This window comes from Labrus bergylta, chromosome 3, assembly GCF_963930695.1.
Source record: "Labrus bergylta chromosome 3, fLabBer1.1, whole genome shotgun sequence".
In the NCBI taxonomy this organism is placed as follows: Eukaryota; Metazoa; Chordata; class Actinopteri; order Labriformes; family Labridae; genus Labrus; species Labrus bergylta.
This window is the reverse complement of record NC_089197.1, coordinates 35,490,199-35,515,908: the sequence shown is the minus strand read 5'-3', so window position 1 is coordinate 35,515,908 and position 25,710 is coordinate 35,490,199. Positions and strand designations below refer to the sequence as shown.

The 25,710-nt window shown below is 37.6% G+C and overlaps 2 protein-coding genes and 1 long non-coding RNA gene across 3 annotated transcripts in view; all 3 read left to right on the top strand.

The window, feature by feature from the left end:
* Positions 1–3,273: 3,273 nt before the first annotated feature.
* Positions 3,274–18,012, top strand: fah (fumarylacetoacetate hydrolase (fumarylacetoacetase)). Its single transcript, XM_020641459.3, has 14 exons — positions 3,274–3,434; positions 5,707–5,817; positions 6,765–6,886; positions 7,854–7,903; positions 8,161–8,251; positions 8,721–8,818; positions 11,737–11,789; positions 12,128–12,227; positions 12,645–12,775; positions 14,494–14,569; positions 15,605–15,651; positions 16,597–16,698; positions 17,139–17,256; positions 17,587–18,012. Exons 1-14 carry the CDS (start codon positions 3,354–3,356, stop codon positions 17,661–17,663), a joined length of 1,257 nt encoding a protein of 418 aa, XP_020497115.1. The 5' UTR covers positions 3,274–3,353; the 3' UTR covers positions 17,664–18,012.
* Positions 18,013–21,417: 3,405 nt separating this feature from the next.
* On the top strand, positions 21,418–22,953 carry LOC136178513 (uncharacterized). Its single transcript, XR_010665917.1, has 2 exons — positions 21,418–21,549; positions 21,737–22,953. It is a non-coding gene; the product is annotated as an uncharacterized lncRNA (long non-coding RNA).
* A 249-nt stretch (positions 22,954–23,202) lies between these two features.
* Positions 23,203–25,710, top strand: part of arnt2 (aryl-hydrocarbon receptor nuclear translocator 2) — a 37,705-nt gene continuing 35,197 nt past the window's right edge. Inside the window, exon 1 of the mRNA XM_020641422.3 lies at positions 23,203–23,514. Within this exon, the coding sequence (XP_020497078.1) occupies positions 23,484–23,514 (31 nt within the window). The 5' untranslated portion in view covers positions 23,203–23,483. The remainder of the gene's footprint in view (positions 23,515–25,710) is intronic.

Here is a 25,710-nt window from a genome sequence, read left to right as displayed (position 1 = left end):
TTTGTAACATAACAATGAATAAGGTCTTTTACCTGCTTTTTCTAACATAACAATGAGTAAGGTCTTCTACCTTTAAGGCCGGCTGTGGCTCAGTTGGTAGAGTTGTCACTTCTCAACCAGAAGGTTGAAGGTTCAATCCCCAGCTGGGCAACATGTCCAATGTGTCCTTGGGCAAGACAATTAACCCTGAATTGCTCCCTCTGCTTCAGTGGTGGTGTATGAATGGGATTAATTACTTCTGATGGATGATACTACATAGCAACCTCTACCATCAGTGTGTGAATGTGTAGTTGTGACATGTGGTGTAAAAGAGCTTTGAGTGGTCAGACAACTAGAAAAGCGTTATATAAGCTCAAGTCCATTTACCTGCTTTTTGTAACATAATAATGAGTAAGGTCTTTTTACCTGCTCTTTTGTAATGTTAACATAACAATGACTAATGTCTTTTACCTGCTTTTTGTAAAGTGTCTCCAGATAACACTTGTTATGAGTTGACGCTATACAAATAAAAATTGATTGATTGATTGATGATGTTCACACATAGACTAAAAAGGTGCACCAGCACCTTCCCTATTGTCCTCGACAGAGAAAGTTCCCTTTAAATATATTTAAAAAACATGTTTGTGCAATACCTGGTATATGGAAGCCCATTTCTGCCAGTTAAAAAAATAAAAATGAAAAACTTGGCTTGCCCATATTAATTCGAAATTATGAGATAAAAATTCAGAATAATGAGATGAAAAGTCAAAATCATAATTTTGACATTTCATCTCATAATTATGACTTAATATGGGCAAAAAAGAAATCTCAACAAAGCCAAGTTTTCATTTTTATTTTTTTAACTGGCGGAAATGGGCTTCCATAGACTGGCCCTAAGAAAATGCTTTTAAATATGAGTATCAGGTAGGGTTTTGTTGTAGTGCAAATTTGCGCATACACACAAGCGTAGGTCTGTGTTACAGCAGGAGCATGAGAGATGTGGGAGATGTCCTGGCAGAAAAACACAACTCAGTTTCTTCTGATTTTTCCAAATCATAACAAGGATGAGCACAAACCCTGAAGTAATTTCTCCAAAAACATTGAGTTTATAAGAGTATGTATGTATGTTTTCCTTCGTTATATTGTTTAACTACCACGCCATGCTGACACTACTAATTGAGCTATCTAAAATATTGTGATACTTTCTATTTACCTGTTACAATAAACTAAGAGTACAAAAGGAAAAATTTGACAATTTTATTCAACTCTTATCTTTAGGCTAAGTTTTTAATGACAGCTGGTGTGCATTATATTTGAGTTACACATCAGATTTTCATGTTTTAATTTTTTCTGTTGTTGCATGTGCTGCTTTGATAAAAACAACATGTAAATTATACTCAGAAACTTCGTTGGTAAACATACAAGACATACATACATCTTCCTCAGGTCGGTTTCGCCCGTTCGTATTGACTACCCAGATAGCAAGACAACATTGAAAAGATGTTGAATCAACGTTAATGTATCAAAGTTAATATCGTTGAATCAACATTGGAATCTGATGTTGTATCAACGTCACTTTTGCACCCTCCATTAATATTGAAACAACGCTGAAATCATAACTAAAAATCAACAACTTTTCAAAGTTTTTTTGACAATATGAACGTATATATGACTGTGTGTAATGTTAGACAATGTGAATAAACTAAAACACGTTCATAAGTATCAATATTTTTGTGTTATTTAACTATTATATGGATGGAGTGCAACGGTGTTCCACAGGATGGTCTCCCACTCATCTATAAACTGATGATTTATCAACCACGTCTTCATCTCCTGCTTAACTACAAATCAACGTCTTTTCAACATCTGTGTCGCGATCGATGCTAAATCAACATTGTCATAACAACGATAGAACAATGTTGTTTCAACATCACTATCATCAACACTACGTTAACGTCGGTTATCATCGATATTTTAATATCGATCCGATGTCTATTTTGCATTGAGATTTCAATGCCAACCATAATGATGATTCAGACGGAAAATCAACATTGTTTCAATGATCGTTTGCTCTCTGGGTATGGACAACACTGTAGAGTTTTCACTGGGGAGGGGAGTAGCAGAGAGAACTCCCATGATGCCCTGCTAGCCTCCATGTCATCTTTTGTTATTGTTTTGATTTCCTTTGTCAATGTTACAAGAGTAGTTATTACAGGGATTCCTTTATTTAATTATTTGGAAAAAGTCTTTTTTTTTCTTCTTTTTTTTATAGTGATAAGGTGAACAAGCACAAAACAAAAATGTGCACATAGACATGGCAATTAAAGCAACGGCAAATAAACAAAAACAGGCAAAACAGAAATAAACAAAACAAAATCAAAATATGTAAAACATTAGCAAAGACAAATACAATTGAAGTAGATATAATAAAAGTCAAGTAGTAAGTTGAGGTATTGCATAAGAAACGTGTGAATGTGTGTGTGGCAGTATAATACATTAAAGTGAGTGGCTGAGTGGGAAGTAGCAAGAAAAATAAACAGAAACAAAATTGAAGATAATTGAGAGAAAAAGGAAGAAAAAAAAGATATATGTGTCAACATTAATGGAAAGAAGAAAATTTTACATATATTTATATATATACAAATAATAAAATAAAATGTTTGGTGTTAATGTGGCCATCATAAAAAGATGGAGGAAAAGAAAAAGAGAACAGGGAGAAAAAAAAAATCATTTTGATGAATTTGTGCCCCTGCCCCTCTAATTTCCTCTGCACGTCCCTGCTCCTGCGTCGGAACTGGAACATAACGGAGTGGCCAATAAAAAAGCGTAGGCTATACAAAGTGTTCTGTTTCCTCCTTAAATGCAAACTAATGTATTTAATACAAATTAAATGCATGAACAGATGTGTGTCTGTTTGTGCATTTAATTTGTAGGGGCAAAGTACAATACCTATTAAACAAGTGTCAGCTGTCGGTGGTAGTGACTCTGATGCTATATCGTGTTATTTGTCTGAATCTCGTTTTCGTTTCTACACGTGTAAAATCGCTTTGACTAGTCAAAAGCGAAGAAGAAGGCTGTACAAGCTCTTGACATTTTTCACACGGCCTATGCGGTATGCAGTTTGCATTAGGAATTATTTTTGTGAGAAAGTTTCTCGCAACAATTTGCTTAGTCATTCACAAGGCTGTTTTGTGTTAACCTCCAGTGGTGTGGAATTGGGTGGATACTACAGGCGGAATGCAATTGGCCGTTGGAAAAGGGGAGGGGTTCTCCAAAGTTTAACATCTGGAAGCCCTTACTGCTGTTGTCCAGTTAGTCAGTAACCTAACTCCGAAAAGTGGAATACAACAACTACTACTCCTACTAAAGAGAAGATGTCGTTCATAAATGTCGATGCAGCATCTGATTTCTCCTTCCATAACCTTCCCTATGGTATATTCTCTACAGCTGGAAACGTACGTATAGCTTGATTATTCTTACTTGGTTTACAAATAGGCTAGATACATCAAACCTTCATTGGCACCGTGGAGACATTGACAACTTGGTCATTATTTACAAAAGGAAATCTAATGTGTGTTTAGTCTATTAGGAGAAAAAAAAAAGATCATATTCATAGCATGAAGTGCACCGAGGCATTTGTGGATTTAGATTGTGTAAACTATAACTACACTCGCGTCTTCAAGCCTTTCCATGCTCATTAGAAAACCCAAAATGGCATAGAAGGCAACGAAATAAAAAGAGACAACAAAAATAGGCAATCAACTATCACTTGGTATTAGCCATGTGGTCTGGCTGCACAGCTGTTCACATCTGGACATGTCATGCGTCTCCAGAGCTCTCAAGTGACAACTTGTGATCAAATCAATTTCTTTTTTTTCAAAGATTTATTTTGGGCTTTTCGTGCCTTTAATGCAGAGATAGGACAGTGGATAGAGTCGGAAACCAGGGAATGGCATGCGGAGGGGGGCCACGGGTGGAAGAGAACCCGGGCCTACCGCTCGAGACGAGCGTCTCAATACATGGGACGCGCGCCCTAACCACTGCGCCACCAGCGCACCCCCAAATCAATTTCTTACTTTAAATACAAATTTTGTAAGAGAATGTTCAAGACATGCTATATGGTCATTGTCTTGAGATTGGATTGATTGATACAAATGGAGCCTCATTCGCTTCATTTGACTAAATAAACGTGAAATTATAATAACAAACTGATGCAGACTGCACAGAGGTGCACGTCTGCACAGATAAGGCAATTTAACTATTCATTGCTAGGCTGGATGGTATAGATATCCCTCCCTACATGCCTCCAGTCAACAATTATCTTTACAGATACCCATAATGTTATTCTTCCTTGGGAAATGACGTCACGTTTGCCATTGAGCTTTTAATTTCAGATATCTATAACATCATTCTTCCCTAAAGTAAGTTACAATACAATTCATCCAAAAGCAAACTTATTTCAGATATCTGCCACCCATAGGCCCACTAGTCAATTAATATAGGTATCTATGATGCAAATGTGAATATCCTAAATTGAAATTATAATAGTAACAATTGGATTATAGATAATTAAAATAGAGTTGTTCCTATAACTAAATTGCAAATAGGCCTATCTTCATAACGGGCATTTATCTTCCATTTAATTTCCTGTTATTGCTTGTCACCGGCCATATTGATTCATTAGACTGATCCTAGTGAGTATTTAACATGTTGGCCTATACCAATATCACAGCTGCATTCTGTGTTTAAGGTTTTGTATGCATTCAAAAAGTACCATTGTACTTTAGAAGTATAAGAAAAGTAGCTAGTTCTGAAGTTTTACATTTCAATTTACAATGATTTAAATTATAAATTGATTTAATAATATTGAACAGCAATTTACATATTGTATACATGCATATAAAATGTGTTTAGTTTGAAATTAGAATGAATTCTAGCAGATTTTTATTTTTTTAAATTGCTTAATTTTTACACACTTGTACTTGAGAAATGATATTTGAACTTCATTGTCACCTCCCCTGGTGGTGAATGTGACTCAGTTTGTAGATCTCCAGCTCCTGGAGCCACATGAACGATGTGTCCATGGCAAGACACGTAACCCCAAAATAAATGTGTAGAAATGACATTAGTTAATTTAGATGGTTTCTTTACATAGCAGCCTCTGCCATCAGTGTTAACAATGGTCAGCTGACAACCAGGTGGTAAAAAGAGAGTGGATACACAGTGTTACGTGCCTAAACTTCTTAGCTTTGTAATGATTTGGGGAAATACTGTGGACATATTAAAATGGGACTCATGGATGGTGTACAGTTTTGTCTTGGGGGCCGGTTTTAGCCAAAAATGCAAGGGCAACATTTTTTCCCCAGGCCAGTGCTGGATATCGTCATTCTGTAAAGGAATAAATAACATTGTAGATAGTGGAAATTAAAACTTGTCTTTGGAGAAATGACGTTGTTGATTTCTGAAATTACGATTTTAGATAGAAATCCTGTTATAGAAAATATTTTTATAGTACGAGTACTAGGAATAAATAGGATTTTAATTTGATTTACTATGAATGCTGAAGCACAAACATCAAGTAATAGCTGCATGTTATTTGAAATCTGCTCTTCTTAAAAAGATGCAGGTTCCCTGTGGATGGCTAGATGAAACATAGAACACGTGGAAGATAAGCTTTTGATGGATAACAGGGAAGTTTACTGTGTCAAGCTGTTTTTGTTTCTTCAGCCTAAACATCGCATTGGGGTTGCTATTGGAGACCAGATACTGGACCTCAGTGTGGTAAAGTCTTTGTTTCAAGGGCCTGTGATGTCCACACATCAGGATGTCTTTGAACAGGTATGTTGAATCACTGATCACAGCTGTTATATGAAAAGAAGAAACAAATATTACAACTGTTTTGACAAAATAATCCATGTTTCATGACAGCTCCATAAAATAATTTTTCTCATAAAATATTAGGAAATTATTGTTTGGGGAAAGAGAGAAAAAGGCACCATAAGTTAGTTATCTATGTAGTCTAACATGCACAAGATTTACCATTTGGCAAAAAAGTTTCTAAGGGTTGGAGGTGTTTGATTAAAATAACCTGACATGTCTCTTCAGAAATCACAATAGATAAGGGGCGGATGTCTTTTAATCTTAGTCTACAGATAAAACTGTAGTGTGTAGTAAGACCCTTGAAAAGTAATAACAATTAGTTCCATCCTGTGGTCTTAATGCTCCTGCTATTGATCTACATTTAAAGGCCCTTGAGTCAGGTCGTACATGTGGTTCACAAAATAACTGCTCTCAAACTTCTGCCAGATAACATGTCCACTGATCCTGTCTTCAAAGCTGATGTAAGATGTATTCAAAAATGTACCAGCTATACTTTAAACCATTTTCATCCAGTTAAGGAGCTGACTTCATATTTAGTTTACCGGCTGGGAATTTGTTGTATATGTTTACCTTACTAAGAAATGACTGTAGTGATTTGGCACTCAAATTAAAACGATATAAGTTTATGTCCAATATTTGTTCTTTTATCTTTTTGTGATAGAGGGTTAACATAAACTGAAAGAACTCAAAGTACAACAACCTCCAAACTGCATCAAAGTAACACACTTATGTAAATTACATAAAGAAAGGCTTGCAAAACAAGTTCATAAGACAAAAAGTGAAACTGGGAAACTGGTAGCAGTACGGCATTATGCACGTTAACAGTTATATCCCAGTTTGCAAAGCTGTATTAAAGGTCTAAACTTAGTACAATATTTATATGTTTATCTATGTCATCTTGCAAGACCACACTCAATGCTTTCATGGCTCTTGGATGTGAGGCCTGGAGGGAGGTTAGGAGGACCTTGCAAGTGTTGCTGGCTGCCAATGAGAGCACGCTGAGAGATGATTTCAGCCTTCGGAGCAGGTAAGTCTGTAGAGTCCACAAAGTCTTCACCAGGCTTCTGCTGTGGATTTATTATGGTCCCTCCCTTATTGTTAGTAAGACGTAGCATTTGCTTATATGTAATAACCCAGCTTGACATAATAAATATATGTATTGCAATATATTCCATTATATAAATGTCAACTTGCTATATTAGGTGTCACTTTAGAGATTCTGTTCAATGACATAACATGAAGCTAGCCATTTAACATTTCAATTCAGAGACAGCCATCACCCTCTTCAATGCTTTCAGGAATGGAGAAATGTCAGCTGGGTGCTTAAACAGAAAGAGAGATGACCAACTGTACCACTGAGCCTCAGCTGTCCCAAAAAGATCATGCAGTAGTATTTTTATGGTCACCATTAAGGGAAATGCAATAGCTGTAGGGAACCTTCTTAAAACATATGAAGAACATATTTCTGCACACAAAAATCTACCATGGTTTTAACTTTATCAGTATAGCCGATCTCACATATGAACTTCTGAAAGATTTTCAGAATATTTCCTGCTTTGTTCTCAAATAAACTCACCCCAACTTCCACAGGAAATTTATCAGGGTGATGGCAAAAAAAATTCTGGGGGGAAAAAATGGTGGTGAAAAATGTGGCTGTTTATTTTTATGCTCACCCAAAAGATTTCAGTTTTTTTTAAACATATATATGATGAACAAGTGATTAAACTTATTTTTGTTAAGCTATTAATTTGCTTTTGGTCAATTGGTAAGTCATTTAATTTCAAATGCTCTCTGAACCACTTTGAATCAAATATTTTTTAATAAAATAAATTGAATTTGCTTGAATTATTCTGGGGGAAAAAAACTTGTAGAGTCGGGAACTCAGCTGCATATTCCAAATCTTCAAAAAAAAAGGGTTTTCTAGCAACCCAAGTTTGCTGTGTCTTGGTGCTTTCTGAGTAGATGATTTCATCACCTTTTCATCTTTTTTTCAGAGCATTTGTTCATCAAAGTGCAGCCACCATGCACCTTCCTGCAGACATTGGTGAGCCCCCGCCCCAAATAAAGCTGTCAGATTAATAATAGGTCATTCTCTGTGCTCAAACAACCTCCGATGGGTCCCATCCAACAGTCAGCAACATTGGCATAGATCACTGGAGTTTGAGGCATGTCAGCACTGCAGGGCACTACTTACTAACACATGACATTTCTGTTGATTTACTTTCAAATGAAAGTAGGGTACAGCTATATTTCAGCTGTTTATTCTAGAAGTCATTTCTGTTTTGTTTGTTTTTTTTACAGGTGATTACACTGACTTCTACTCCTCCAGAGATCATGCCACCAATGTTGGCACCATGTTCCGGGGGAAGGAGAATGCTCTGATGCCAAATTGGTACACCATGAATTTAAAACTTTTGTAGATACACAACGGCTCAGAGAGGCATTGAGTCAGTCGGTGTGTAGTGGAAAGAGAGCTCTCTATAAATCATTATATTTGTTCTTGGGCTCTTCGCTGACTGACAGACTTAGGCAGGTGATTGATAAACTTTTGCATTTAACTTGCCAGTGATCATCCATGCAGTCAACAACTTCTTACATGGTACTTTCTTTAGTTATTGATGCTTCTTGAATGAATGCTTAGACAAATAACATTTCAGAAGAAACTGCCTTCTTTATATCTTATAAATGTATTTTGATTTTGGTTTCTTGGTTTCTTACTAACAGTTGTGATGGCAATTATCCAGTGACTCTAAACTAACCAGTCAGAAAATTAATTGTGTTATAGCGCCTCCAAGTGGGTGAAAATGTTATTTTTGTAGCTGTGGTCACTGCTATCTAAACTTGAGCATATTGTTATGCAGGCTGAGGCTTCCAGTTGGCTACCATGGAAGAGCATCATCAATTATTGTTTCTGGAACCCCCATTCGCCGACCCTCAGGCCAGATGAGACCAGACCAGAGTAAGCTTCTTAATTCCACTAGTTTCTTGGTCAATTCATTGTATCAATTAATTCTTGTCTTTCAATTGCAAAAGTTGCTCTGGTGAATAAATGCAAATTTGTTTTTTTGTTTTTTGTTTCAAGAGCAGTTAAAAAACATTGCATCAGAACAAGACACATTGGTCCCTGTTATGATGGTGTAAAGCGCTTTGTGTTAGCTAATGGCGATTTGGAGTGTGTCAGAAAGTATTCAAATGTTTATGCAGTTAAGAGCAGCTTCATGAATATCAGACAGATGCTGCATTAATGTAGAGGCCTACATGCATCAGCAGAAAACATCACTAACAAACCTATATACAAACTATCAGTGCATTCTAATCTTTTCAATGGGTATTGAAGAACATAGAGCATATTATGTAATATATGTTAACGTTATACTAATGTTAACCAAAGTTGATCCAACCACCAAAATTAAAAACACTGGTGGAAGTCACCAATAAATATAATATAGAATCGAAAAATAGGCAACCATTAACCTATACAGTTATATATAGACTAGATAAGACATTTATCATCCAAACATATTGAATGATCATTTTCCAATTAGCAAATAAGTTTAAAATCATCTATATTGGTGTATCTCAAACATGCTAATTTACACCTTTAAAACTACTAGAAAGCACATTATTTCATTTCATAATTTCGAAAATAAATGAATTAGTCAGTTTATGACTGTGACTCAATTACGGCATGGACAGTTCTTCACACTTGGACCGTTATCCAGTCCAAAATTCCAAATAGTGGTAGACAACCCCTGGACTTACAGAAATGGTTAAACCCTAGTATTCAGCAGCCAGTGGGAACTTATTACACTCACCGGTTCAAACTGTTTAAAAACGCCTGACTTTTAACAACAACACGTTAACTACTTGTTGTTTACATGTTGTCTACGTGTTGTCCACATGTTGTGGATGCGTCAAATTTGTAAACAAAGTGTATACAACATGTTGTCAACGTGTTGAAAGTTACGTGTATTTGAAGGCCAAACTCCTGCTGGCTCATTAATCTTCACTGCTGTCATCGTGCCCCTTAACACACAACGCATACAGGACGCAGTATGTAACGTTGCAGATGTTGATGGCAGACTGAAGTTATATTTCACTGAATCAATCTCTTAACATCTGAAGTGATCAGAAATAAACTATAAATATTTTCGCAAACGAGCGCCTCATCAATTATTAAAAACTCATTAACTTATGTTCTGTTTAATCATCATCAAATACAGGCAGGCCGTAAATAATGATCTACTTATTTTCTCTGCTTGAATCCATTATCTTATGCGTGCTTAACGGACACTACGTATTCTTATCTGCGCGCTATTTTGTCTATGGCACGTTTGTTACCTTGCATTCAAGGCAACTGCCAGACACTAATAACAAATGGTGTAAGTTGTTACCATTGCACTAACCTGGATGGGGTTGGCTTCTGCAAATGGTAACAGTGCCTCCAATTGGGACGACCAAATATTTATTTTATTAACAAATTTCCCCCTGGGAAACTGACTAAACATGTTAACAACACGCTGCCAACGTGTTGTCTACACATTCAAATCTGACCCGTCAACAATACGTTGAAAACACATTGGCAACACATAAACAACATGTTGTTGACGTGTTAAAAGTCACACTTTTTTAAATTGTTTGCCATTCTATTTAATGTCTACAAAACGAAGGAGCAATAACTTTGAGAGACTAGTCATGTGAGTCATAACATAAGGACATTCCAAATTGTGTTTGCCTGTTTTACCTTTAAGATTGTGCAAGGACCAAAATGCACTAAAGCAAGTGAACATTCAATCTTTTAGTTTAACCAAGCAGACAGCTATTATAGGATTATTAAACGATAAATAACAGAATTGAAAAGGAATACGTGCTGTGTGATTGTGAGCTGCACTATGCTATTTTGCAGCTAAACTCTGCTTGGGGAGGACACATGCAGGGCGAGTATAATATTTGCGTTCTGTATGTCGGGGTCCAAGGTAAGTTTGTGTCCAGGGCCTGTGGTCATGATAATTCGTCCTTGAGTAATTGTAGCCTTAACTGCCTGTCCTTTCCGTAAACTTAAAAAACATTTTACTATGCAGTGTTAGGGCGCTCACACTAGCAAGTTGTCCTGTACCGTGCTTAAGAACGACTGCCCAAGACCAGTCCCGCAAGATCACACAGGGGACCACACATGCAGTATGTGGCCACAGGAGTCGGGGACCGAACCCTTAACCCTCCGATCCAGAGTCGATTGATCTTCCCCCCTGTGGCTTATTTTGAGTCATTATGGTAAATGGAGTTGAGCCTATATAGTGCTTTTTCTAGTCTACTGACTACTCAACGCGCTTTTACAGCTGTCACACGCAGGTCACACCTACACATTCACACCCTGATGACAGAGGTTGATATGTAGTAAGACCATCAGAAGTAAATAATCCCATTCATACACATTCATACGCCACCGACAAAGCAGTCCTTCAGGTTGAGAGACGACGACTCTCACATTATAGTCAGATACAGCCAGAAGACTCCGGGTCAGTCTCGTGTACCCGTGTGCTAGTGCTCGTGCTCGTGCCTGAACTGTACCGTACCCAAGCACACCTCTTTGGCGTGTGCCAGGGCCAAGGAAGTGTACCGTGCTTGCACGGATGGGAGCAGTCACACTGGTTAAAGGAAGTGGACTTTAGGGGTGAAGGGTGCTTACGGATTGCCTAGTGTCAGTGTGCCCTTTATCTGTAATTTCAATGGATTTTGTTGCGTAAAACTAACTTTTTACTCCAAAATCTGAAATAAATCTGTACGTTCTGAAGTGATTTTGGTTGTTGCTTGTGTCTATCTACACATCACTGAACCTACAGCTAATAATAATTATGTTTGCTTTTTCCTCTCTCTCAGAGAAACCTTCAGTGTTTGGCTCTTCAAAGCAGTTGGACATCGAGCTGGAGATGGTGATTACAGTCTTTAATTAGTATAATCCCTTTTATGTTTGTAATGTTAGAGTACATCTGAGTTGCAAAAGTGAAGGCCTGAGTTCCTTTTGATGACTTAAGAGTCGCTGTCGGGTCCGCATCCGTACATTGGAGAACAACACAGAGAACATGACCGATACTTTAGTGACTTTTAGGCTTATTTTGTCAACATTGTGTACCCGCGTGCTGTACCGTGCCGAAGAGCACCTCTTTGAAGAGCGCCAGGGCCAAGGCCAAGGCCAAAGTGTACTGTGCCTCAAATTGATTTTTGTCAATTTTGTCAGTCATTGCTAACTTTCATTTTGTTCTTCAATTAGGCCTTCTTTGTTGGTGGAGGGAATCAGCTCGGGGAGCCCATACCCATTGATAAAGCCCACGAACACATTTTTGGAATGGTACTCATGAATGACTGGAGTGGTAAGAGTCTCTGCAAAACACATTTTACTAACAAACTTGCGGTATGTGATAGTAAATGGATTTGTGGTTCCCTCACAAAATCCTGGCGGGGCTATATTTTTATCTTTAAAATGTAATAAACCTGTCTAAATGTCCGGTAAGAATGGAACTGTTCAATTTGTCTTTAAGGCACTCTGCATGATTAATGGGTATATACTGCACCATCATTAGTACTGCAAAGGGGAACTGTCTAGATTAGGCAATCTGATTCACAAACCCATTAGCAGAGTGAGATCTTTGCCAATAATAAGGCAGTACATTGACAGAGGTTAGAGAGCTGTCCTTACAAGAATTAAGATTTGTAGTTGTTTAACTCTTCTTAGGCAAAAGTAATCCTTGTTATTGCCTGCCTGTATTATTTATTTATGTCTTTTTCAGCCAGGGACATTCAGTCATGGGAGTATGTTCCTTTGGGTCCTTTTCTTGGGAAGAATTTTGGAACCACCATCTCACCTTGGGTCGTCCCAATGGAGGCACTGTTACCATTTGCAGAAGCCAACCCCATCCAGGTTAGTACAATGGTTACAACTTACACCATTTGTAATTAGTTTCCAATAGTTGCATTGAATTCAAGGGAAAAAATTATTTGTTTTCACACCTTGACATATGTTTGGTAATAATCCCAACCAAAACCAATTACAGCCCTCACTCATAACTGAGGTTTTGCAAAGGCCACTTTAAAAAAATGAAAGAACTGAATGATTTCTATAAAGAGTATTTGATGTACACTATGGCATCAGCAGAATAATTTCTTATGCAAATAAAATATAGGACCAAGAACATAACCTAATATAAAGCAATCAGTTTGTGAATGATAACAGTATCTTGCTGTGATGCTCGGCACTTTGCATGGCATGGCTGCTGCCATCAGTGTCTAAATGTGTGTGAAAGGTTGAATGTGACATGTAGTGTAAAGAACTCCATCTTACAACTTCAGAAATTAAAGGTGTCTGTTGTTGACTTGTCATCAACATGTCACACAAATTTAAAGTTGTGTTACTGACATTATTCCTGTAAAACTGTTTTTTATGCATACTTAACTGTTTAGGAGTTTCAACAGTTCATGATAAGTATTGTGTACACACAGAGTCATAAACAGTTGAACCATCAGTGCACCATCATCATTATGTATCTCTTTATAGACAGACCATAAAGCTTATTATGTAAAAATATCAATTTAAAAGAATCACATTACTTTTGCATTACTTTTTACATTTTTATAAATAATTTACTCATCTGTATATATTTGAAGAGCAGTGGTACATTTTCAATTTGTATGTTTTAAGTTCAACACAAACTGTTTCTATGATCACTCTATAATGACCTGCACAGTTCTGTTACTTTATTATTAATTTTTTTGTAATTCATTTGTATATTATTTTTACTTTTGCTTTGGAAAGGTAAACATATGTTTCCCATGCCAGTTAAGCCCTTTGGATTTGAACTGAACTGAAAGGAGAGGGTGACAGTAAATATTAGCAGTGAGGTTGTCAGATATGGCGGTATGCAAATCTTATTTTTCATTCAAAGCTACATTACTACTTACCTTTGTTTAATTATAACTTTGTGTGGTCATTTCAACACACTGAGGCACTAATGATTTCTAAAGCTGTAGTATTACTTTACATACATAAAAAACATAAATATTGAAATTGTTTCACCCTCTGATGAATACAAAAACGTAAGAGTCTCTCAGTCTGTTTTGACATAAAAGCATTTCCAGTCTTGTTACTTTGAACTATAAAAATGACAAGATCTGGCCAGAGCCTGGTCTATCTAAAGGCAAGGGCCCACTGAAAAAGAACTTTACATTTTCTTCCGTTCATTTTAAACAGCTTATTTTTCTTATTTGTTTTATAATCATCTCTTTTAAGAAAACAATGATATACTATCACTAACACTAAGTAAACTAACCTCATGGTAAGTTGAAATGATTGTAAAGATTCTTCATTATACGCTAACAATTGACCAGTGAGGCTGGGCAGACAAGAGTTGGTCATGTGCAGTTTGTCTGTAAGATTAAAGGCTGAAATCTACCATTTAGTTGATATGGAAGCGAAATTCAGGAAATTCGCTTCACCATTGACTTCCATATAGTATCCACCTATGTTTAATCAAGACACACTCAGTGGGAATATTGTCAGAAGCTTAACTAGCATTATGTAGCTGCCCGAGTAGGGCCCTATTGCCTGCTTTGACCTCACAGGTTTGTATCTTTATCCTGCAGGATCCAGAGCCCCTCTCCTACCTGCAACATCAGGATGCTTATACTTTCAACATTAATCTATTTGTGTCTTTGAAAGGTACTGTTCTCTCTTCAACTGTGAGTTGATGTCTTGTTTTGTGTTAGGTTGAATTATCCCACACATGATTACACACAAACTTCAATCATGAACCAGACTTACTGTACACAGACAGTAATGTAACACAAATCACACAGCCACTTTTTATGCTTGTATATACAGTATGTGTCTCCTTCATGTACAGTCACATAAATGTGCTCATTTCAGACCTTTGTCCCTGTCAATCATATGATACTTTTTAGCTTTAATACATTTGACTTATCTTTTTTTAATGAATTACAATCAATCATAATATCAATTTAGGTTTGGAAAAAGCTGTCAAAATATATTGGTATATAAGGTACAATAATGATCTGGATTAAAGGTAGAAGAAAATGAAAACACTGTTGTAAAGAACAAGTAAATCACTAAAGAAAATATACTCCAATATACTTGCCAATTCAAGGCGCAATATCTATGCCCCTCTATCAGCTTGCCTTCAATATAAATGTCACAGAAGGGTAAAGTGCCGGTGTCAGAGGTAGGAATAGAGGCATTACAAAAGCGAGACTAGATCACTAGACCTTTCAGAGTGCGATTTCCATATCAGCGCCGAAAGAAAGCTCAGACGTCATTATGTTCTGATCCCATCTCGCTCCTGTAATACCTCCGAAGGCATCACCTCCATTACTTTCTGTAACGTTTAAAGTGAAGACGAGACTGGAGCTGAGGCGGGCCTTAAGCCTCCTGACAAACAGTTACCTACAATCAGATCAGCCATGGCCCTTATTATAAATAACTCTGCACCCTACATATAATCAAAACTAGTGAGTTAGAAAAAAAGTAACCCCTGTACAGTGTGTACAGATCTGATATGTTTTGGACAAAAAAGTTTTGTTTTTTTAACCAGACTGTGACTTCCAGGCCTTTTGCAGCCAGTTTCAAGTGGACACTCGATGAACTGCAGTTTTTTGCACTTTCACATTAGTTTAATATTAAACCAATGAAATAACTGTTTTAATATGAGTAATACTGCTTTTTTATTTGTATTCTAAGGACAAGACATGGAAGAGGCAGCAACCATCTGCAGGTCAAACTTTAAGGTAAACCTTGGATCAATCCACTAACCTAATTGGATTATGTGTTTAGTATAAAAGAATAAAGCAAATAGGTTTTTATGGTATTATTGGACATACAGTTTGTGAAGTGCATAGGGCGGGAAAAGTGGGTGCAAAGTAAGGCACATGGAACTGAAGGGGGTTGGTCGTCACTTTAGTGTTAAACCTCAATCATACAAAACTGTTTGATCTTCCATTCCCTGTAACTCCCAATAGCCTGTGAAACAGCTTTTTCTCAGATTTCAGCCATTTTTTATTAATAAAAAAGATTTTGGCTTTGATACATTTGTCTCTCAAAGTACAACTATTTTTTAAGAGGTGACTTAACACAACTCCTTTCTCAGTGAGCATGTTTCCTTTGAAAAGAGGTTTAAAAACCAATATGGCCACTGGTAAAATTATGTTAAAAACATATTTAAGTGTGAATGAATTTTCACAAAGTATTTGAGGAAAATGTTTAAAAGTCTCTGTTTTGGCCAGATTTCTCCAGCATTTTCAAGCATTAGACTTTTTAACCAATTGTAAACGTAAAAAAAAAAACTGTTTAGAGTTTTCAGCCTTATTATTTACATGTATTAGATTTATTCCTAAAGTGTTAGAAACAGAAGTGTCAAATGAATGGGTAATGGTAAGTCAATAAATGAAAATAAATTTAAAAAGATGAATCTCACTTTTATGTTGTATGCCTGATCATACAAGTGTACACAGCAGTTTGGTAAATATGATGTAATAAATCTATAGAGGAAGACATTTCATGTTTCAAAGCTTGTTATTGTTTTATAAATAATACATTATCCATGAGAATCAAAAACATACCTTTGCAGTTTTAACACCATTGTCGTTGTGCAGACCTTCTTCATGCTCTTGGCCATTACAATAGTATGTTTCTCTTCAATCTTTAGCTCCACCTCTTTTTCTCTCTGTCTGTAGTACATGTATTGGACCATGAAGCAACAGCTCACCCATCACACAGTTAACGGCTGCAACGTCAGACCTGGAGACCTGCTGGCTTCTGGTACTATCAGTGGATCTGTGAGTGCCTGCACATACAGCATAGGAACATTTTCTATTTGACAACTGACAGTACTTACATAGGAATCTATGATAAAGTCAGATCTGTCTTTATTTGACTATTGCCTTTTTAAACTGTGAGATATATTTAAATGAATATTTGATAAAAGTTCTTATCTGTTTTATTCTGGCTTCTTTATATTACAAAATATAAAGGACTTTGAATTATGGAAATTGGTTTTAAAAATTGTCATCTGAATCTATTTTTTAATCTTTCTTCTCTTTTCTTTTTCCTTCCTTTTAAATTTGTGGTGTGTACACACAGAAACAGCTTTTTTTTCCTATCAAGATTTTCCATACTTTTATGTTGTGGATGGTTGAAAAAGATATCCATAATTGGATTAGATGCAAAGTACTTTTGAGGTGTAAATTCTATACTGTGTGAACTTTACTCCCAAAAGGATCCCGAGAGTTTTGGCTCCATGCTGGAGTTGTCATGGAGGGAAACCAGAAACATAGATCTTGGAGGTGGAGAAACCAGAACCTTTTTGAAGGACAGAGATGAAGTCACCATTACAGGTAAGATTGAACCATGACATGAATGATCAATCAGTCTTTATTTGTAACGAGAATTCATAACACATTATCTCAAGACACAAAAAGCAGGTAAAAGACCTCACTCTTTATATATTATATTACAAAAGAGCAGGTAAAAGACCATACTTATTGTCATATTATCTACAAAGACACCCAAACAATAATATTAACAATAAATTCAAACTTAATTTTAAAGTTATTATTTTTGTATGGATATATTTATATGAGCTCAAATAGCATGATCCTACAGAGGATCACACTCACAATCATATGTTTATAATATGGTGATGTTGCATCTCTTCCTGTTTTTAGGTTACTGTCAAGGAGACGGATACAGAGTGGGCTTTGGACCCTGCATGGGAGCCGTCCTTCCTGCCCTGCAACACTAAAACACACTTTGATGGTTTATGAAGATATTTTTTGTACAGCATAAATACTGGAACATAGACCTACAACATCACAGCAATGACCTTTGCCCTCAAACTGTTCCTCACTTCAAGAGACACGTTTCCCTCTCAGATTCTCCATTTCTAGATTTGGTTCATTTCTGTTCTCAGCTTCACACAACTGTAGTTCAAGACTCCACCAAGAAATGCTTCTTTTTTTATTGTTTCTGAAAATCTCTGTGATATACATGAAGCCCCGGAGTTCACCCATCAGTGTAGGTGCTGTACTAGAATAAGTAATTAATGTTGTTTGTGCTGGCTCCTAATATCAAATTAAATCCTCCATGCTTAGGCTCATAGTGTTTGTCTTTTTTCCCCTTCTGCTCTCTTTGCCCATCAGATCTCTGTGGTCTTTAGCTGCATTCAGAAATTGTCCATAGAATTACTAGCTCAATTGGGGCCTGATGTCTTTACTGAAGATCCACAGTATAGAGTACTAAACTGCATGTTCACTCCAAAAAATTGGACATTTGGTTGGTGTGCGATTTGCTGCTGAAAAAAGAAAAGAAAGATTGTCTAAATGATAACAGGTGCAAACGTCGTGGAGGCAGTAGTAATCTTAATAGGCTTTTGCGTGTTTTACTGGTTTACATCATGGATAGTTAGTGTAGTGTATGGACTATTTATTCATGCAGCGTTATATCACCCCCTTGTGCCTTACAGCACATTTCATAGTTAATTACATTGGCATATGTGTTGCTGCACATCTTTGTAACCTGCCGTTCTACAGTAAAGCATCATACTAAGTGGAAACTCCGCCTCAGTCTTTATTTATTAAGTTGTCACAGACACAACAAATTGGCGAAGAGCACGAACCGACATGCAGGTGAATGATCCCGGCTGCACCGACAGCTGAGTTGAAAAAAGAATTCAAGTGTGAGCAGGGCCTTACTGAACTTTACTTCACTGCAAATGACGTGTAGGATGAAAAGAAAGTTTCCACACTCCTCAGCCTAATAGGTGTTAGAACATATAGCCTGCTCAATCCTGCTAGCCCCCCAAAAGCCTGCCACACAGACGTTTCAAAGCATTGTGGACATATTAAAAAATTACTTGAGCCCAAAGCCCCTTGTGATAGCAGAGAGATTCTGTTTTCACAATAGGAACCAGTCTAAAGATGAAAGCGTCTCAGAATATGTTGCTGAATTACGCAGGCTGACTCAGTTCTGTGAATCTGGAGCAAGACTTTCTGATGCTCTGCGTGACAGACTGGTTTGTGGCATGCATTGTCAAATTACACAGAAAAGGCTACAGAGAAAGATCTTACACTGGAAAAAGCACTGTCTATTGCAGTGTCAATGGAGACAGCAGCTAAGGATGCTTTGGAGCTACAGAAGAAAGCTGTAGACAGTGGCATACACAAAATGTCAATGAATGACACTAGAAAACAAGAACACAAGTGTTACAGATGTGACAAAACATCTCATGATGCAAATGACTGCTGGTTTAAGAACAAAAACTGCAGAAAGCGTAACAGAACCGGGCACATAGAGAGAGTGTGCAGACAGAAATCCAGCAACAAGCAAGAACAAAGAGAAAAGTCAACCAAAAATAAAAAGCCAAGATACAAAGGTAAACATGTGCATAATGTGACAACATGTGAAAGTGGATCAACATCAGAGTCTGACAGTATTGGGCTGGTTTGCTTGAAGTTGCATGACATAACCGAGGAAGACGACAGGGAAATGATTTGGATCACTCCAGATGTGTCTGGCATAAAACTGAAAATGGACAGGGTCAGCCTTGTCTGTCATTTCAAAAGCCGACTACTAGCGACTGTTCCTCAACTTATCGTTGCTGAGGACCTCCGTGCGGCTCAAGACCTACACAGGTGAAAAAGTGCGCCCCGCAGGTAAACTGAAAGTGAAAGTGACATATGAGGGTAAAACACTGCAATTGATGCTGTATGTGTTGAAAAAGGGAGGGCCACTCTTCGGCCGAGAATGGTTGAGGACCATTAAAGCTCTACATTTGGCTCGAACAGACAATGATAGTTCGCACAGTGCCACAGAGAAACTGTCACAGCTACTCAACACTCACAAGAAGGTGTTTGCAGAAGGCATAGGCACCCTAAAAGGGATAAAGGCAAGAATTGAGTTGGATGAAACGCAACTCCAAAAGTCCACAAAGTCCGTCCAGTGCCGTATGCGCTGTGTCCAAAGGTGGAAGCTGAACTACAGAATCTAGTGGCCTCTGGCGTCCTGTCAAAAGTTGAATGGAGTGATTGGACGACGCCCATTGTCCCTGTGATGAAGAAAGGGAAGGCTGAAGCTGTTCGCATATGTGGAGACTTCAAAGTGAGCATCAATCCTGTGCTGCATACTGAGCAGTACCCACTGCCACGTATTGACGACATCTTTGCATCGCTGGCAGGAGGGGAGAAGTTCTCAAAGATCGACCTAGCACAAGCCTACCTACAAACGGAGGTCGAGGAATCCAACAAGAAACTCCTCACAATCAACACTCGTAAAGGACTGTTTCAGTACATCAGGCTCGTCTTTGGTGTTCCTTCTGCTCCAGCAATCTGGCAAAGAGCCATGGATCAGGTGCTTCAAGGTGTTATGCCCCATACAATGTAATGTTTAAAGTGATACTTCACCCGTTGAAACATGAATCTGTATTGACATTGGGTCATATATGTAGTAGAAATGTGAAATACATTTTGAAGTTGGTGCCTTCTTGGCCGAGAAAAGGCAGAAAGTGTCTTTTTGGCTCATGTGGATGAAAGACACCAAATCCCAGAATGCACAGCACCGCAGGCCACTCCCACTAAGGTCCTCGATTTCAGAATCAGAATCAGAAATACTTTATTAATCCCAGAGGGAAATTTGATCGATACAGTTTCTACAAAATATACAATATAGCAGTAGAATTATAGTAATAAAAACATTTACTGACATATTTACTTCAACACATAAGACCGTTTCCTCAACTGATTCAGAGATTTCTTCCAGAATTGATCTTGGAAATTCCTGTCAGAAAACAGACTCTATGTCTGTGTCCATAGGCTTGAGCCGGCCCTGGCTCCTCATCCTCACCGCCGCTGACAGGCAGGCCTCATGTCTGGCCTCAATATAACAATATAGCCGCGAGTTGCTGCCGACAGGCCGGTCTTGTGTCACAAGACCGGCAAGACCAGCCTGTCAGCAGCAACCATCTTGCTGCTATATTTAGATTTTTTCGCCATTATCAGCTTTCTCCATAGAGCCTGTTAGCATAGCTTCCAAGCAATATGGCGGACGTTAAGTTTCGATTCTGGGAGTGAGTTCCCACCTACTGATCTGTGATTGGTCTGTAGCTTCAGTGGTCGAAAATATGAGAAACTAGCGTTGTAGTTTCACCCTGCTAACCACAACAACTTCCAGTGACGCAAAGATCCTCAGACACCCTAACGTTCATTCAGGTTCCTTTTTATTTTTCAGCAATTTTTTTGTGTTTTTAAATTACTGTACTTGTTTTACATCAACGCAGAGGATGACGCAAAGATCCTCATTTTGCGTTACTGGAAGCTCCTTTTCAGACTTAGAAATACAAAGATTTCCCATCTCAGGGTAAAATGAGGGCGGGATGCACGACCATTCAAAAATATGACCAGGTTTCTAATGATACAAAGCTCAATGCAAATGGTGGAAGTATCCCTTTAAGGACATCTTACTTGTTGTGTTACAGTGCCACCTTGTGGTGTTTGCTTGTATTTATCTACCTTACTTTTCCTGTCACAAACTGAAAGTAAAATAGTAGAGCATGAGCTAGTGAGTTGGCTGCAGCACTTTGGATAGCTCAGTAGTTTCACATGTTTCTTCTACTCCTGCACGCTAATGCAATGTCTGTAAGTATAAACGTTGATACTATGTGTATTCATTTTAGAAAGGACGTGTTTTGTATCTATATAGATGCTAAGCTAGTGTTAACTTTACCATTAAGTTGTTTAAAGATGTGAGACTATTAATCTCAGACTCTGAACATTACATTGGATGTCTCTTTTACATCCCTCTACCTTGGAAACATTCCTGAAGGTCTCTGTCGCTGGCTTCAGAGAAACCCTCCCACCATGAGACTCTTAAGGAACATCAAGATTTCCATCAACTTTATGGAAAAAATGACTTTTGTCCTGCGACTTCAAAAGGAGAAGGGAGAAGAATATTGGAGAAAATGGGATTTATACAAACATAAAGACTACTAAATATATATATTTTATAATTAAATGTACTTTAATTATAATTAAATAATTAAAATGTACCATGCATTATACTGTTTACCTGTGCCTTTTACATTCTTGTATTTGCTCTTATTCATACTGTCTTGCCCTAGCCCTCACTTCTTCTGTGTGTCTTGTAAAATACAAATGAAAAATAAAGTATATTAAAAAAAATGAAGCACATCAACACTAGAAAATGTCAATATATGACATTCCAAGAATTGCAGCCATTACCGACCGACTGGCTGCAACCCCAACCAACATCCAATCAATGTTTCAGGATATCTGGCATACATCAATTTCACAGAGATGTCTTTGAAGAATCTGAATTTGCATCATCCTATGTTACTGATCGTTCCCTGGCTCCACCTCCAACTGGGTTTCAGCAGAAGTAACTTATCCCATTCATACACATGCACATGCCACCGACAAAGCAGAGGAAGCAAATGTGTCTTGCCCCAGGACACGTCGGACATGTTGCTGCAGGAGCTGGGGATCGAACCTCCAACCTTAAAAAAATAAGTTTACCAAATCTTTCTTACCGAAGGCCATAACTCTGTACAACAGCTCACCTCATGCAAGCAGAGAACTGTCATCATGATAATGTCTGTCTCTCCATACTGTAATCTGTTCTGCACATGTTCAATTCACAAATTATCCCTGCACTCATGTTCAGTCATTTGTCTGTCTACTCTCCGTTATATTGAATAGTTTCTGCTTATAATATGTCTACACTTATGCACTTTAACTTATGTCAATACTGTCCATTTATGACTCTGTTTTTGCACATTTACATTTAATCTTCCATATTTAATCTTTTCATATTTAAGACTAGTAATGTTTAGTTAAATCCTGGTTGTACATATTCTCATTCTTAGTTTTGATATTTTTAGTGTTTATTTACTTTGTATTTAATATTATATTGTGTTTAAATTAGCTAATATTGTGTTTTTTACTCATATTGTGTGTTTGGACAACCTGCTGCTGTAACGCCACAATTTCCCAGTTTGGGATCAATAAAGTCATTATATTCTATTCTATTCTATACATCTACATATACACACACACACACACATATATATATATATATATATATATATATACACACACACACACACACACACACACATATATATATATATATATAACTTAAAAGCATAAAAAAATGTCTCAATTAAATGAATAGGCAGCATTAGACCCACATGTTCACCATGCAGGCCATCTCTACATTATTTCCATCACTGCACCAATCTAAATTTATTCACGCAAGCATACCAAAATCTCGCGGTGCTTCCATTCAGACATTTTATATCTTGCATTTTATAAAGTGCGGTTTGGAAGAACATTTCCATTCAATACACTGGTAATATTACTGTGAGGGAAAAAAGCCTTTGTTAAATCGTTTGAATCAGATTGTTGTTGTTTTTTATTGACGGATGTGATCGGTAGGACCGGGCGTTGCGTGCTAATCCAGCGGAGTGTCGACAGTCTCACAGGGGGGGCTCACTAGCCTTATTGTGCTCAATCTCCATCGCTGCTTTTTATATATATTACATCTGAGGAACATGGCGACTCCCACTGCGGTCAACCCGTCAGGTAAGTCAGCACCTAGTGTGTTAGTGTCGAGGATAGTGGTGTTATCTAGAAGTTAAATGTGCTGTTACAGAGGAGGGCTAAAGATGAAGCAGGCCGCTGAAGCCTGGCTCCAGCATCCCCCTTCCCCCATCAAACAACACAGCCTTTCTTCACATCTTCGGAGCCAAATTATCTGCCCGACTGTGGAAACGACTTGTCGTGAAATGACCTGTATAAAACAAATCTGCGTAATCTCTATCCTTATTGTCGTTTTGCAAAGCTAAGTGTGGCTAACGCACCCTGTGCTAGCTCTTCTCTGATACAAAGGTTGTTTTGAAAATCGTTACCCACTGCTTAACCCTTAGGCCGACGTGTTCCCCTGAACCAGACAGCCGTGTTCATTATGTTATTAAACACAAACTAGGATTCGACATTATGCAGTAAAAACTGTTGAGTTAAATCTCTGAATCTTCGTCTTTGCTGTTGTCGTGAGTGTCGTGTCAGAGGGAACAAAATGGCTTTGATGATTCATTTAAAACCATCGTGTTGTTTGAAGTATTGCTCATGAGACACCAAGTAAAACATAAGAAATGTGCTGTTCACTATTTTAGGTACAGAAAAGAGGAACCTCTGTGAAATTGCTGATTGACTGGTTTACTGTGAGTTCTTGTAAATATGTAACAACTGCAATGTTTAAAAAGACAAACTTCAAATTGGTAATGTTTAAGTTTATTCTTGTGTGATGTTCTTCCAATACTGGTTTCCTGAGAGGGGGAGGGGGGGGGGGGGGGGGTCTTACAGGTGTGTGCAGTGAGCAACATAAAGCCTATAGTTAAGTTAGCATGTCCTCCCAGATTAGAACACGTTTTTAAATGAATTAAGTTTTTATTTATTTGTTAGAGACAGTGCATATTAATTAACAGCTGTAACAATTACAGCTGTAAAAATGCCAGATTATAGCAGAAGTGCTAGTTTCCATATGTTGTCCCTAGGCAGGTAACAAAGAAAGACAAATTACAAATAAAATACAAAGGCACAAGTGACACAAGACAATAATAGAGGTTAAAGGTGGTCGTTGAAAGTTAAAAGAATATACTCAATATGTATTGTGCTCACCTCTGCTAATGTTTCCAATAAGCTGTATTTTACACTGTGTTCATACAGTTCATGGCAGTGAACTGGTTGATATGATGTTGAATTTAGTCTGTGTAGCATGTCTAGTAGCAAATCTAGCATGTTACTGTGTACTAGAAGTTTCTTTGTAATTTGTTTTTATTCTTCAGCATTTTTTCAGCAAATCCCGGTGCCAGTAATTCCACATTGCAGCTACATGCTGCTGCTGTTTGTCACTAATGGCACCCAGTTGGAATGAAGTCATTCCTAATGCAGTAACAGCAGCATTAGGAATGAGTGGGCTTGCAGATCTGTGATCAGCCTCACTGTTACCCTTGGCATGCAGAAAGATCAAGTGCGTTGACCTCAGGTCAGATACCCAGGGATGTGTTATCCCAGGATAATCTCCGGCTGGCTGTCACCCAGATCCAATTGCTTTAAGAGCATGTTAAACATGACAAGTGAAATGATCTACAAAGGGTTGTGTGTGTCTATTTACTGCAGCAGCACATTCTAAAAGTAAATGCAACAGCTAGCTGCAATGTGGAGGAGTAAGAACAAAATGGAACAATGTTGTTAGCTTGAAACTGATGGGATGAAGTTAACCTTCAGTGAAAAATGGAACAAATGCTACATAAATACTCTGTATCTAAATTGACCTTGAGGCAAGTTGCATTAGAATCTTATTGTACTCAGGAGACATCGGGCCTCATTCACAAACATATGTTAATTTTTCATTTCTGAAGAAAAACTCCTCTGAAGAGTCAAGGTTGATTCATGACCTAGTGCTGAAACTACATTGTTTGCACCTGTGTCCTTCTGCAGGAGACCCTGTGCCCTCATAGATATCACAAATGCAGTCACACTAAGGTAGAGAGAAGCTGGGAATGCCCTTTACATTTTCTTTTTTTAATTATTGCACACTAGTCTCCAAATTTAAGAAATAGTTGAGCAGTTCTGAAAAGAAGTTTGTGCTGCTCAAAGTGGACAACAAACTGGCTGATTATACTTATTATTTTGTATAAAATGGCACCAATAGTAGCACCAGATAAGGGGGGCCAAAAGGAACAACTAGGTCTTCACTGAATTCAAATCAACCGAAGT